This window comes from Falco punctatus (assembly GCF_963210335.1).
Source record: "Falco punctatus genome assembly, chromosome: 5".
NCBI lineage: Eukaryota > Metazoa > Chordata > Aves > Falconiformes > Falconidae > Falco > Falco punctatus.
Window position 1 is genome coordinate 50,464,286 of NC_137584.1, and position 15,959 is coordinate 50,480,244.

General features: G+C 42.2%; 1 protein-coding gene across 8 annotated transcripts in view; it reads right to left on the reverse strand.

Moving 5' to 3' along the window:
- AIG1 (androgen induced 1) overlaps positions 1-14,244 on the reverse strand; it is a 127,987-nt gene extending 113,743 nt beyond the window's left edge. The window contains exons 1-3 of one of the 8 annotated variants that reach the window (XR_013928580.1): positions 13,268-14,242; positions 12,977-13,086; positions 3,964-4,109 (exon numbers count right to left, since the gene is read on the reverse strand). Coding sequence is in view for 4 of the 8 variants with exons in the window: in XM_080390087.1 (XP_080246213.1) it covers positions 13,268-13,408 (141 nt within the window). In the remaining 4 variants the exon portion in view is untranslated. Of the gene's footprint in view, positions 1-3,963; positions 4,110-12,807; positions 13,087-13,267 lie in introns of those variants that run through there. The other 7 variants (XR_013928581.1, XR_013928579.1, XR_013928578.1 and 4 more) reach the window with 7 other exon arrangements.
- Between the last annotated feature and the right edge of the window lie 1,715 nt (positions 14,245-15,959).

The following is a 15,959-nucleotide window of genomic DNA, read 5'->3' on the forward strand; positions in this document are numbered from 1 at the left end:
TACCTATGCTTTCTTTTTGGAAGACCACCAAGGAGGAAAACTTGAAAGCAAACTCCAGTGGAAAGATGCTTTCCACCCAGAACAATCATTCATTTTAGGTCGTATGGAAAGAGATGTGGCTTAGATCTTCTGCCACTCTGCAGCCACTACCTGTCTTCCCACTTTAACAGCATTTCCAACAAGCTGAGATATGGCCTTAATTTTCCTTAAGCTGATCATACAGGTTTTAAATTTTCTTCTTTTATATTCGTCATAGCGCTTCAGAGGTCACCCAGGCAGTTTCTGCAGACTGCTGGTACACTTAATCATTTCAGTGGCTTCCTGCAGTAAATCAAGAGACATTATATTAATAAAAGATGGGGCTGTTCCAGGTCTGATTCATACTGCTGAATCCCCATCTACCTGGCTTTAAAAGGTCACTTTACTTTATAGAATTCTGAATATCAAGGATATGTCTTCTCTCACACCAAATATATATACATTCGAGAACAGCACCCAGAAGGGTATAGAAGGCACTGGAGTGATTCAAAATGAGGGCTCACAGCTGTGTGCCCCACAACCTAGCCAAAGAGACCTTGTCTGAAAATACAGCACTGAGATACAGGCATACCACACAAATAAGCATCTCATAAAACAGGTTTAACTCCATCACTGTACTTCTCTGTCTGGCAAACACTGTCTAGTCACATTGATAGAGCACAAGACCCAAGACAGGCAAAATACCAAGTCTAAGAAGGAAAGAGTGGCCAAAAGTGGACTTCGCTTGTACCATATTACTAATTTTTGGTTATTCTTCAAAATACTTATTAATCCCTGCAATTGGGATGTACCTAATCTAAAAAAAAAAAAAAAAAAAAAAAAAAGAGAGAGAGATTAAACAGTTTTTTTCTGGATGTGACTTATCACATTCCCTCCTGACTTTCACTTTTATATTTGAATTTCAGGGTTGCTTTCATTATCTCATACACCACACGTACAATTCCTATGAAATAAGGTTAACATGAATAAGTCAACTGTCAGTATTATGTTGCTCTTGTGACACTGATCTTGCCCTTGCTAAAGAAAAATAAGTTTTCAATTAATACATTTGGGAAAATATTTCTGAATAATTATTTCTTACTGCAACAGCCAACTCCTTTCTAATGTAATTTTGTCCAAGTATCTGAATGAAGACAAGCAAATGTTTTGTTTTCACTTGGTCAGTCCAACTGCACTGAAACCATGACTCTGAAATACTTTTTCTAAATCTTTCTCCTTCACAAGAAATTGTGAGATTGACTTTTTCTTCCCATCTGGAACAAATTCATAATTTCTAAATTTACAATCACACCAGAAGAGTTATTAAAAAAAAATCAACAATCCACCCAAATAAAATCCCACCAAAAAAGCCCCCTTCAATACTTTAGGGTCTTATCTTGCAAGGTGCTCAAAACTCTCATATTTCTAACTCACATGTAGTATGGTGTGGATGCTGCGTATCACCCCAGAGCTGGAAGCCTGACCTTAAATAAGCGGAAGAAAAGTGGGTAATAGATGATATCTTCCCATTTGCTGCCAGAAGTAATGCCAAAATACCTTGGCAGATCAAGACCATTGCAAGATCCACAGACCATATGTGACATTTTATCATGAGGCAGTTGAGAGCACTGCTTCCAACAGCATGCCACACAGATCAAACCCCATAGTAGGGTCAAACTCCCTGCAAAAAGTGGCACTGAGACCAAAGAGCTCCCATCAGAACAGTGCATCCAGCCGGCAGCCCACCCCTGTGCTGGGCACAGGAACGATAACCAGGCAGGCTACAGACCCTAGGTGGGCTATATGTTAAGTGTTCCTTGTCCCAGTCACCACTTGACTATTTGGCTGACATATCTTAAGATATTTTTAAACCTAAACCACCTAGTCCACTCAGAATTTTATTTGCATTGACTTGCACTTCAGCAACATGATTTTATACTTCTGGTTTTGTATGTGCCTGCTGGGCATGTGTTCAGCCCCGCTACTGGTTAGACACGGGGGCACAGGGCCATGGCAGGCTTGTCTCTATCAGGCAACCCCTAACAAGAATAAATACGCTTCCATGTAGGTTTCAGTAGAAAGTTACTGCTGTGAAATGCAGATTTCTCTCTTCCCCTACTTCCAAATTGCAACAGGTGTGTCTGCATGAGCTCCCAATCCACCCACACAAACAAGGAATAAGTATTCATACCTGTTCACAGAAAAAAAAGAAAGCTGCTTCTATTAACCACAGCAATAGCTGACAAGCTAAGCAACACTTATAAGTATTTTTGTTCATCTCACTGAATGCAGTAGATTTCAAACCTCACAATGACTACTAGGAGATAAGTTTTCCTATTAGGAAATATAAAATACAATTTAAATCATCTCAGCATATAATTTAAAATATATAAATTACAAAGAAAATATAGAAAATATCTGAAGAAATACTGATTGCTGATTCCATACATACTGATTTTTCAACAGAAACATCAATTTCTGGCAAGGACTTGCTTCTGAACTGGAAAATTTATCATAAAAAATTGAATGGCAGACTACAAAAAAATGACAAGATTTTAACAGCATAATAAACGTTAAGATCATGATCCATTATGCTTAACACTTATGGGAGTTTTTTCCCGTAACCAGGATGCTTAAAAACTTGTTCAAAAACAGAAAGCAAAGCAAAGAGTCTTATGTAACAACATAATTTCAAAAGGTTTCTTTAAGGCTATCACTATACCAAAATCAAGCCTTTCTAATGGAAGATGACTGAGTCTTCATTGTTTTGGGTCTACACGAGGTGCTTTAAAATACAAGAGAATGACACTGAGTAGGTCTGGTATTTGGGAAGAAACAGGGTGAGGATGCAGAAGACAATGTAAGACAGTCAATGCACTGTGAAAAAGACAGTATGTGTGAATGTTGGCAAAAGAGTATAAGGAGTACTGTGGGGATAAGAAAAGCAGCACTAGGCAGGAAAACGCAGGCTTCTGGAAGAGGGCTGCGTATGCAATTGGAACTGGGACACAGCGCTGAAAGACCAGGGAGACTGTGCTGGGTAAGAAAAGATTAGAAGGAACAGAGAAAAGGGATACTGCACAGGCGAGTTCCTATAAGGAAAAAAGGGCAGAAAATACAGTGATAGCTAACAGCAACCTGCAAGTGAGCAGCCTGACTGGTTGATACGGGGCACGAATGGATCAGGACAAAGTGGGAGTACTTTCATTCACAAAGCCAGAAGTGGATGAACAGAACCATACCTTGCACACATTCAAAGACATTCATGTTTTGCTTATATGTTATAGGTTGATTTTTAAAATCAAGAAGTCCAGATACCACTGGCTCAAGTCCCCAAAGTAACGAGATCTCTCCACCCTTTTCTAAAATACATCCTCATAAAATAAACCTCATCGTTTTAACTCAGCCTTATAATTAATGGGGAACAAAACAGCTTTGAATTGATTTGGCAATGTCATTTTAGTAGCTTCTGCCGCAAACCATGAGAAAAAGAAAATTAAAACTTAGCCTAAAATGCCATATGACTTAATAGCATAGACTATAATAACTGGAAATTCAGAGGTGTTTATCTTCTGAAATTATACTGGCATTGAGTCAAGGAGATTTTAATACCAAACTTCTATACTCAGAATTAGAAACATCATTAGCTTCTTAATAAATACAGGCACATCCTTTTCTAGCTGACCTGAAAGCTGTTTGCTCTCTCTTGTTAGCTAGAGTTCTCTGACACTCAAAAATTTAACAGCATCTGGTACCTCAAGACACTGTAATCTTCTACCCATGGTTCATTAACCGGCCACCTAAACAGACTTCAGCAGTAGTGCACCAATCTACTCTTAGATATACACAGCGTATGGACAGACTATAGAACAGAGTAGCTTTTATGAAGTTTGGTATTTTCAAATTATGCACAGCATAAGTAAATAACTATTATGTCAAACGTACACAAAGATGCATATCAATCTCCAAACACTCCAAATCCCTTTCAGTCTCCTGAATGTCCAGTTTAAAAGTACAGTGCTGTAGAGCAGGTCCATGCAGTAAAGGTTTCCTTTCTGACTCATGCATTCTTAGGAGTCACTTCCTGGGACCTACAAGAATACAGATAATTGTGTCTAATGCACAGGCAAATTCACAGTTCTTGGAACGCAGTTGTAACAAGTCAAGTCAGGTCAATAAAGATTTCACAGCATGGAGTTTCAATTTGTTTGTAAGCTGAAGTGAACAGCAAATGGGGACCTCTGCATCTGTCAGTGCATATGGCTTCTAAGGACAAAGTTTTGCAGGCACCCTCCATTGAGTAGAAAGTGTGCTACACCAGTAAAGTCATGTGCAGGGAAATGGTGCTGTGCCACCAGTGGGGGGGGGGTTGTTTGGGGAGACCGTGTGGGTGTGTGGGAGGAAAAAATGAGGGAGAGGACAAGGAAGGGGAGGAAGTCTGAGAGAGCGAAGACATGATGTTTTAGCTGAGAAACACCAGCCACTTTGTATCTCTACCCCTTCCTTGTTTGCCCTCGCTTTGTCCTCATTGCCAGCAGTCAGATACTTGAATACCGTTCTGTCACAACACAAGGCTGATCAGCATGGTGCACTCTCTCACTCACACACCCCAGGTACAAAGTGCTGTCTGCTGGATCTTCCTTTTCTCTCCCAGCTTCTCTATTGCATCCTCCGCAGAGCTGAGCCTGCGCAAGCACTGCCCATAAACAATTTGCATCTTCCCTAGGGTCAAGGGTCCTATTGCAGTGCCTCAGGATCACACCGGGACACTAGCCTGAACATTAGCTGTATGAAATGATTCCACCAATTCAGGCACAAGCTTGTTAAGCACCACACAGAAAAAAACATCCCTTTTGCATTCATGCATTTTATCAGTTTACACACCAGCTTCTAAAGTCAGGTGTTTCTTCTTCCTTTTGCATCTGATCAAATACATTTAGGAACACGTGCCACTTGTGTTCTGCCTGTGGAACTCCCACTCCTACTGAATTATAATAATACTAGCAATAATAATAAATAACAATTTGTTACTTATGTGCTGACAGGACCAGGAGGCTTCAAGACACCTGATAAAATATAGGCAAATGGGGTTGGGGGTGTAAATTTACTCTCAGGTACACAAAGACAAGGTTTTAAAAAATACACAAATAAGACAGCACTGCACAAAATCAAAAATAGGCCAATCAATTCCTAACAGAGTGAAAAAATTCTCTGCTAAGTCCCTGCACAACCAACTCAGTCTGAAGCATCTAGCAGCATTTGTGGAGGTAAGACTCAGCCTCTTCAATTGTTCTGCTTAAACTAATTGCAATAACCCACCAGCCCCTGTGCTTTGCTCTACAAGTCAGCAAGGAATTAGCAAATATTTTGACATTCTGCTCTTCTCTACATTCTATTCTAGTTTATCTTTACCAGGATATCTAATATTCAGCTTGTAAAAATCTAGCGGCACTAGTTTTGTTTTAAGTTATATTGTAGACAGTCCTCAAGCACATAGAAACAACTATCCTGGTAGACAACTGCAGCAAAAATACCTGAGCTATATCAGTTGCACACAGATCTAAGTGGAAAGTAATTATATAATTGCACCCTTTGGCGAGTATTTGGAAATCCTACAGTAAACAGGATGCTTGCAAGGGCAGTGGCAAGACAAGATGTTCAGGGAATGCAACTAGAGGCATTCAAATGTTGCTTTCAAACTCTCGAGGGAAAATCACATGGACTTAACTAAGTTGCCAGGAGCCTTCATACAAATGAAAATCAGGTTCTGATTTTCTCCTAGCATTCACATAACCTGTTTCCAATCAACAGAATCTCTAAATTTTGCAGTATACTGCAAAAACCCCGACAAGCTACATGCCAAGAGAGTGTAAAATACCCTGAGATAACCAGCAAAATGCTGATGAAAACCCTCTAAATGCTTAATCACGGTTCTAATTGGGAGAGGGACTTCGGTTTAAGTCTTACCAAAACATACTTATAAATTTTAATTTACTTTAGTTTCTTCTTCTCTGAAAAGGCTGGAAGTTTTACTTCACCTTCCAAATGATTTTTTTTTTTCTTCAGACTTTGGTTAACTTTTCCATCCACTAAAGTTAAACAGCGCTTTTTCAGTGGTAGCAAGTTTAACTATGTCAAGTTAAAAAAATCTTGCATTGTACATAGTAATAGAACAAAAGCCATAAGGTTTGAAGACTAATAACAAATTCAGAGCTTTGGAAAATATGGCATGGGGAAATGTAGTTATTCAAATAAATGCTAGCAAATAAAGCAAAATTTGAAAAAGCTTTCATTAGAAGGAAGAAAGCTTTTCATGTTCACCCATTCAAAGACTGAACAAGGAGTTTGTCCTTCAGTCTTCAAAATAAGCCAAGGCATTATTAATTTTGTTTCTACCTCATATGCCGTATATATACCTGGACATGCAAAGTGAGAAGATCAGGCCTCAGATTCGGATACTTAAAAGAAAAAACCCTACATTGAGAGGAATTTGATGTTTTTCTTGTGTGTATTGAGAGTAATAACATCACTTTTGTTTCAAATAGAGCAATGTCCAATGTGAACTTATTACACACCAGTATTTGTTTCACTCTTGAATTCTGCAGAAAGGGTACAGACCTGTCACTGGTGTTTATCTTTTTGACATTTACTGACTGGAGTTGCATTAGCAATTAAAACTCCAAACGACAAGGAATTCTTTGCCCATGCTGAGCTCATCCCAACTTCAAGGTCTATATTAAAGTCAAGCAATTAGAAAAATGTTTTCTAAATGCCACACTAGGACAGGCAGGCACTGCAACTCTAATTATTAGATACGGACAGTTGCAGCCCAAAAAAAGCCTGTATGTAATGGAAGGAAAACGATAATTTTATTGTTTTTTTCAGGTAAATACTCATAATCCCTTGTAATAAATCTATATTATAGTGTTTAATACACTGCAGAATTACCTATTTCTTCAACTTCATTTTATTACATTTTATTGTGGTTTTACTTTGTCCAAATCTGCAAATTTACTTCTGTGCAATGTCATCGTTCTGTAATTTCATAAAGGTGGTTTTCTTTCTATTTGTAGGTTTAAAGAATTTCACGTTTCGTTGTATGGTGGCATACTGGCATGTTTGAGATTTCCATCACACTGATAATAAAAGATTTCTATTGTGTGATTGTTTCCCCACTTTCAGACAGAGTGATTGTTTCCTTTTTTTGTTTTTTTTTTTCAGCCTAAGGACAAAACAAGTAACTACCCACATGGACTTCCACCCTACAAGTCCTTGTATATCCTCAAGTTGATATAACTGCAAAGATTCAAGTGGAATTTGATTTTTATTAAAAGTATGTTTAATTTAAGTTTGCCGTTTTCTGTATTAGTTAGAGGATATTATTTGATAGATTATATAGATCTTTGACTTGAAGGTCAATTTCAAAATTTGTTTCTTGTATAAGCTTACAGAGCCTCATTAAAATAACACAAATATAAGGTCAAAAATACATAAATTAAATATTTTGTAATATACTTATATTCACAACAATTAGAACAGCTCAGAACCCCAACTCTGACTTCAGCATAAGACGAACATAGAACACTAGATGTGTTGCCCTTGTTTAAAATAATTGTTTAAACTATTTAACAATTTTGCCATATGGAAGCATACAAGATTATCTGAATTATCCTTCCCACTATAATAAAATTGTAAAGAAAATAATTCAACTGTAGTATCACATAAATAGGATTTTTTTCAAAGCTGAACTACAGACTACTAAACCAACTCCTTGAAGCTGTCATCATTTGAAACTGTTCTGGCAAAAGTCTACAGACTTTACACTGGTTTAAAACACAGCACTGTTACCTATTGCTTACATATTCCAAGTTATAAAATAACATTACTGACATTAGTTAAATCTATCATCATAGTAAGTGATCCCCATTTATCCTCTCTTCTACTCTCCTCCTTTCCCCTGGCCAACACAAATATTTCAAGACAGCCATAACTTTCCTAAGAATTCCCAAATTAAATGTTCAACATATTTAAGGCCAATTGTAAAATAAAGACATGCTAATGAAATGTGAAAATGGAATTCTTCAATGTGGTGCTCAAATTCCAGTCAATTTCTGATAGCGCTACCAAAGCAGATGGAAAACATGGGTCTATGAATAAGAAACAGTTATGCTATTACATTTTTATTACTGCATCAATGGCACTGTACATAGCTGTTTCTCTGACATGTTTACAGCCTGAGAGGGAAAAAGAAAGCTCTAAAATACACACTTATTAAAAGGCTCCCTTACGTATATTGTTGCCTTTTCTCTCAAATCCATTAAGCACCATTAAGAAATCCCACCTTGTTATTCCTTAAAAAGCAAGCCCTTTCTTTCTCTGTAAACTTGTCAACACTCTGTTGACTGCATTCTCTGTAATAGTAAGAATACTGAGACAATTAGACATGGTGATGAATTACCTCTGGGACTAATACATAATAATACTTTACACTTCTGTAATATCTTCACCCAAAAGCCATAAAATACTTGCATATCAGGGTAACTTTAGAGATGATAAAAGGGGAAAGCAGAAGGTGAAATTCATTTTTCTAAAGAAAATCCTGGAAAAGAGTCAGTTATATTTCACAGTGGGGAACGTGTTTCTACTTTTGTCCTCTGTGTTGTAATAAGTTTAACCCATACAGTTAGTAATGAAACTTGCTCAACTTCAGATACCGCACCAGTGGCACAGCTTATTATTCCTTGGTTGTGAATCCTCTGACCTTTGACATTTTCTGGTCATTTTATTTCCCATCAGCATGAGTAAACCCAAATTGGGCACAAATCACCTATATTTTTTAGCTATGCTTTGTTAAGCTGCTATCTTTTTTGTTGTCTAGCAATCATATCTCATATAATTTAATAACTAAATACACCAACTCAGTAAATGACAAATCTACCAACTCTAGTTTCTAGTCTTATTGTTAACATGTCCCTCTGAAATTTTCCAAAGACAAGAAATGAACTAAGTTCTGATGACTTATTTAAATTTAAACTAAATCTAAAGGCATTTTCTGCAAAACAAATACAACACATACTACCAAAAAGTGTGTTGGGAACAGAGCTTATACCTGTTTTTTGTAGAACTCAGTCTGCCAGACAATATATAAAAGTTCATACACACACATCCTGCTACTTCTTTCAAGAGAATAATAAAAGTATAAGGCCAGGCAGATGTATATATGAGCAAAATCAATTCCTCTCTAGCTTTGGCTGCCCTGAATCAAGTCATATGAATACCCACATTAACATTCTGTTATTCAAAATGGGATCATTAATCATCATAATAAAACATAATACTTGATACTGCTTCCAAAATTCTAGTCTTGATTTTTGTCTCTGTAACTACCCTGTTCAGCCTAGCCGAGAGGCCTTAAGATTAAAAAAACCCAAACCAGTATTTTGTTAATGCATGCATATGTATATGCAATAGCATCTTGGTTTACCCTGGCTTCTTTGAGGAATGAGGTTTTCACAACTGCACAATGAAAACCAGAAGCTACTTAGACCAGCGCACACCTTACTAAGAAGATACATACTTATTTTAACTCTACGCTACTTTTCTGCTAATTATCACACACCCAAACACAGAAAGTAGAACTGGTCTCCTTTCGGCACCCACAGGCTCTACTTTATTCCAGAATACAAATTCTATTTATTTTTCCCTCCTCTCATAACAGCAGTAAGAGTTAAGAGAAACTGAAGAACAAAACTTAACCCCTGCAACAAGGATCCTGCCATTTTAGACAAGCTGGTGCAACAGATCCCTCAATGAATATGTATTTATAAAGGCAGGTGTGTGATTGCAGTGTGCAGGATGACCTAGTTATCTTTGTTTCAAGTATTATTATATTTAATTCAGCTACTTCAAGTACTTACAGAACTGGAACAGTGGTACAAGTAGGGAAAATTTCTGAGACTTATATAGCTGACAAACTTGCTGCAAAGAATAATTTTGTACTGGCATCATTTTCACCCTAACTTAACTTTCAACTATGACGCTCAACAATGAATTTATGGGTTGTGGCACAGGACAGTGCAGTCCTGTGGCAAACCACTACTAAAGCACAAAATGGTGAATCTCAGACCTAACAAAGGCAGCTGTACAAGAAATTTTAGGTGCATCTCTTGAAATACCCATTTGTTTTTTTCACAGGAACTAACTTTGGGGCTTGGTTTGTGTTGTGAGGCTAAATGACAGCAATGTGTTGTAGTTCTGAACTAGCCTGAATGTTCAGTTCGATGATTTGATCTGCTGGGCCAGCCAAGTGATCTTGGCAGCAACTCTTTACCTCTTTGTACCTCAGTTTCCCCTTCCATAAATGACAAAAAGGATACTGTATGCTTTTCTGAAGTGTTCTGGAATCCACAGCTACTATGCAGGTATCTTTACCAGGGTAAGCAAGATAAGTACCTACCCCCTCTACATATCAGGGAGAAAGTCTTAGGTGGAGAAACGATTGTTAGTAGCTACAGTGAGGAGCACCACCAGTGTAATGGTAAAATATAGGACCAGTACATCGCTTCATAAACCAGTAAAATATTCCATTGATATGGGTGTTTTAGGGAATACTGCCATCACATTCGCAACTGCAAAAATCCAGAGTCAGTCATCAGAACGACAGCAGATAAAAGAAGTCATCAGTTGCACTTGTTTTCTTTCTAAACTCAAGAGCAGGAGAGACTAAGCATGAATATTGGCATCTCAGAAAATCTTACTTAGGTATGAACATCCAAAATATTACAGGTGGACAGAGACATTACAGTCTTTATCTCTGTATTAAACAACTTCCCCATAATGCTCAACTTCTGTGAACAGCGTGAGGGCTGTAAGTCTACTGTTCAGATAAATGCATCTATTTAGAATACTTTACTGTGTCTTGTGTTTTACAGTCCAAACTACTAGTTTTTCATAATTGGAATCAAAATTATGTTATCTGCAGATAACTGTAAATTATTTCACACAGCAGCTCTGCAAAGTCAGTTACCTAAATCTCCAAGACATTTACTGATGCTGAGACTTGAAAAGAATGTCCCTTCACAAATGGACAGAGTGAAAAAAAAAACATCCAAATTACTTTTTAGATTCAAGTCATAAAATCACTTTTTTCAAAAACTGACAGCATTTTTTGGAAACAGAAAGAACTTATACATGCTTCTGTGATGTCAAAGATAAAATCTCTGCTTGTGGAGGTACAATCTGTAGCAAGAACATATGTCTGCCAAGACTCTGGCATTGATGATATTTTGTCTAGACAGCCTTTGAATGTGACTGACACAGGAATACTGCACAAGGTTGAGGAAACTGAAACTTAAAAGAAGAGCTTTTCAAGATTTAGTCAACATACAGTATTTTGGAAACGTGCCTAACATCCTCCAACCACGCCTCCTGTTATCCTCCTCACGATTCCACAGTTTTTGTTTCTTCAAATCTCCCAGTTGTCCCAGGAGAAAGACAGATTTGCTTAGATAAGATACTACCAGGGCCAGAAGGACAGAAATTACTAGCCACATTTGATAACCATACCAGACATTGTAGAAAACACTACATATTTATCTTGACCTTTTGGGCCACAACAGAAGTAGCCTGAACTGCATGCAGGCTTTAACGGGAAAGCCCACATGAACTTGCCACAGACTGCAGGCTGTGATTTTTGGGAAATGACAAATATCATGTACTGTCAAATGTTATTTTCACTGTATGACAGTCTTAGTTCACTTAATCCTCAAACAACTGTCAAGGCTAGGAGAACAGAGGAAAAGGTGAAGGTGACTCAAAGACAAGATCATTGGCTTTTAGCTTTAGTTGGTTCACTTCCAATTCAACTGCCAGCAAAGTCAACAGCTCTCCCCTAACTTACTTGATGCTAACTTCTGTCAATTAATATTACTGACAGTACAGTTCAGCAGCCCAAAAGGAAAAAAAAAGTAAGATTCCAGTTTGCCTTCTAGAAAAACATCAGGCCTTAAAATGCCTTTTTACAGTCACAGTAAAAGCACTAGTTTTGCCTGTGAATCCTCAGACATCCAGCAAATTTTTGGCACCCAATACAAAAATCACCCCAGCTAAGTGCAAAATGCGCTAGGTGCTTCTTCTGTCCAACTAAAATACGGACCTCAGTGAACCTTAGCTTAATGCTGATGCAGAAATTTGCACACTTGACCTGCCAGGTTAATGTGTTTAGAGTTTGGTCTCCAAACTCACAAACTCAACCTACTGACTGGATATGAAGCGCATATGCAATAGTAGCAATATTTGTGAATCTACCATGAGGTTCTGAGATAGGTTTTATCACTGGGAAGCACTGAAATACTTGCACTTCTTGACTTTTCTGTAACTCGGTAGCGACTGCAAAATTTCTCACCTATTTACACTGTGGATTCAAAGAAAAAAAAATACTTTGTTGTAGACACTAGGTGTAAGTTGGCTATCCTATTTCTGAACTAGGATCCAAGTTTCTCCTTCCATCTCCTCTCTTCCTCCAGCCCCCTTTCCTCCCACCTGCACTAGGGGAACAGTGTTGTGGAGGCAACAAGGCCAGGAAGCTCAGAGCAAAAGTAGCCCCTGGCCAGCACCTGGTGTTTTCTACCAGGCCAGCATGCTCGTGACTGCTCCCGATCTGGACCCCTATGAAGGAAAGTGAAATGAAACTTGTTTCACAGTCTCGTTTATGGATTTGCAACCAAAACTAACTGGATCCGGCAAGTTGAGTTGCCCAACGTTTTTTGTGTCACTCTCACACACTTGCACCTGTCAGGGATGGATTCCTCACAAAGGCCAAAGGGAGCAAGACATGTCTTCTATTTTGACAGCACACAGGAGCCAGATGCTGGGGACAGCAGGTTCTGGTGTTTACTACCAGCCATTAAGAAAGGCAAAACACAGCCTCAGCACGGCGGTGACTGGCCGTCAGGCGCACCTTCCCCACGGCACTCGCCGCAGCAGCCCCTCGGCATCGTCCGTGTCTCTCCATTCAAACCACCCGGCTCCGTTGCCGCGGTGTCCGGCTGGCTCCTCTCACGACCGGCCCTGGAGTCACAACATGTCGCCGTCCCCGCTTTAAGGTCACCTCATGGCGCTGCCGTCGAGCTGGGCCGCCGCCGCCGGGGGCCGCGATGCGCCCTGGCCGCTCCCGCGCGCGGCCGCGGCCGTTCAACGGGCAGCCCGGAGGGGGGGAGGGGGCAGGGCCACGGGCGCCGGGGGCACTTACCAGGTCTATGAAGGTCAGAAATTTCCAGCTGCCTCCATAGGTCTGATGCGCGGGCATGTCAATGGCCTTGTAATTGCACAGGATGGAGCAATAGGACAGGAGGATGGCGGCGCGCAGCACCTGGCAGGGCACCAGCGCCATGTTGCGCGCTGCGCCGGGGCGGCCTCGGCGGCGGCGGCGGGCGCGGCGCCAGCTCGGGGTGCACTTCCGCGTGTGTGCCCGCGCGGGTGCGTGTGCGCCCGGGTGTGCGCGCCCGTGCGGGCGGGACCGGCAGCGCCCCCGCGCCGCGTTCGGCCTCGGCCGGGGCGGAGCGGAGCGGAGGGGCAGCGCTGTGCGGCGGCGGGTGGCAGCGGCGCGGGGCAGGCGGGGCTGGGGGGGAGGCTGGCGGCGGCGGTGCCGGCGCTGCGGGCAGCAGCCTGGCCGGCGGGCTCGGCACGCTTCCGGGCAGCAGCTCCGCGGCCGAGCCGGGTGGGGAGGGGCCGCGGCGTTCCCCAGGGAGCGAAGGGGCACGCACTCCCCCTCACATCGCCCTCCGCCGCGCCGCTCCGGCAGCGGACGGCGCCCGGGGCCCAGCAGGTGCGGGGCCGGGGCTGCGGCGGCGCGGCCCTGCCCGAGGGACCCGCGGGCCGCCCTCAGGCGCGCAGCCCCCGGGAGGGCCCGAGTGTGAACAGCAAGTCATTTACGGAACCCGGCTGCCCGCATTTTCAAGCGAAAAATACAACGCGCCGGCAGCCGCCAGGTTTAAGCGCCGTACGGCGAAACGCTGCCGCGCGTCCCCGCCGCCCGCCCGCAGGCTGCGCCACCAGCTGACCGCGCCGGAGCCAATGGGCTGTGGGCTGAGGGCGCGCGGCGGCCGCTGGCGCAGGTGTCACCGCCCCGCCGGGGTCGTGTGGGGCCGCGCGGCGGGAGCCGTTAAACTGCCGCTCAGGAGAAGCCGCCGGGCTATGGGGGCGCCGTGCCGCTGCTGCCCGGGTGCGTGCCCTGCCCGGGTGCCTGCGCTGCCCCGGGTGCCTGCGCTGCCCGCGCAGCTGCCCCGCCGCAGAGCGCTTGCCGTTCCATGCGTTTTTCCCGGGCGCAGTCACGTCCGCGGCGCTGCCGTTCACCGCAGCCGCGCACACCCTTGCGAGGAGCGTGCTTTCCACACCCGCAACCACTGTGGGACGGGGACATCATTATGCCTGGATTAAAGCGTCGGGTGCAGTACCAGCGTTATAAGGAAAGACCATTTCTGTCACCAGGGGTTTGGTCACCAAAGGGATCCTTGGTGCTAGGAGCAGCTGGGGGCGGCTTGTGCTTGGACTTCTACACCCTGAAAAGGAAAGGATCTTAAAGTGCTTGATTGCAGGGTAAATACTAAATTGCTCCACCATCTGGAAAAGTTATTTTCAAGGGGAAAAAACCCTCCGACAGTGTTGTCTAGCCTTGGATAGACAAGTAACTAATATAAACACCATCTCCATACATCTGTCTTCTGAAATAAGCATTTGAACAATAAGATGCGTCTTCGTAGTTATGCTATGGGAAGGCAAAATGAATCAATGTCTGTGCAATACGTTCCCTGATTTTATTCTGTTACTGTGCTGCTTCATCCGGTATCCACTGTGCTCAAGTTCTGCAAAAACGAAGGGCTTTTAGGAGAACACATGCTAGCAGCTATTCTAGATGAAATTAGCACAGTTTAAAATGTCTGTCTATGTGGAGGAATTGTGTCAGGCGTGGAAAAAGAAGCCTCTAGAAGCATAGACCATGAATTTCCCACTGGATCCTGTAGGTTATTTTACCTATCAGTTCACAGCCCCAGCAAGCGCACTGGGCAATCAGACCCTTCTGTTGTTACGGCATGTATTTTAGTCTTACGGGCTCAAAGGGTTTGGTCTCATTGAAGTCTCAAGGTTCTGTCTGAGAGGTATCTGAGTGAAATGCAATGGTCTGCGATACAACGGGAGATCAGACTAGTAACATTAGCAGTGTGACCCAATAGACATGGATGTGTAAAGCAGCACAGTTGCTGCTGAGGACCTGATGTCTGTGCTGTGTGTACTGTGGGAGGTCTCACTTCAGAACGGTTCTTCTCTGGATCTGTGGACTGAATATTCATTAGTGGCTGGAGTGCATTGAGCGAACCCCTGGAGCACATCTTCTGTTTCCATTTTATGCAAAAGGAGTCCAGCTTGCTTTCTGAAACTGCAAGTTACGAACGAGCACAGTAGCAGTCCAGATGATCAGGAGATTTACTTCTGAAATATACTCTTTGCCAGACTTTAATGCTGCTGTAGCGGCACCCTTCGTGTGCAAGTCTCGCTGGACTTGAGCTTTGTAAGCTCTCCAAGACAAGTTACTATGCGCAGAGCTCCACAGAGTGACTGGTTACATAGCCATGCACACTCTTCTGTCTTGTGATCAGCTTCTGACAGGACGAGTTTGGGGCTGTTTAAGCCTTAGGCAGCCTGTCCCCTACTTTTCTAACTGTACCTCCTCCTATGATGTACAGGAATTCGCTCTTTGCGTCATCTTTATGTCACTAACAAGGCAGCACAGACATTAGCACTCAGTGAACATGACTTGGTAACCACCATTCTTGGTTTGCCTTTTAGTCACATGTATTTAAACATCCTCCAGGGTTACAGCATGCTCAAATTTTTTTAAAAAAGTAAAAATTACCCAACCTTTTTGGAGCTTTATTCGTATGCTT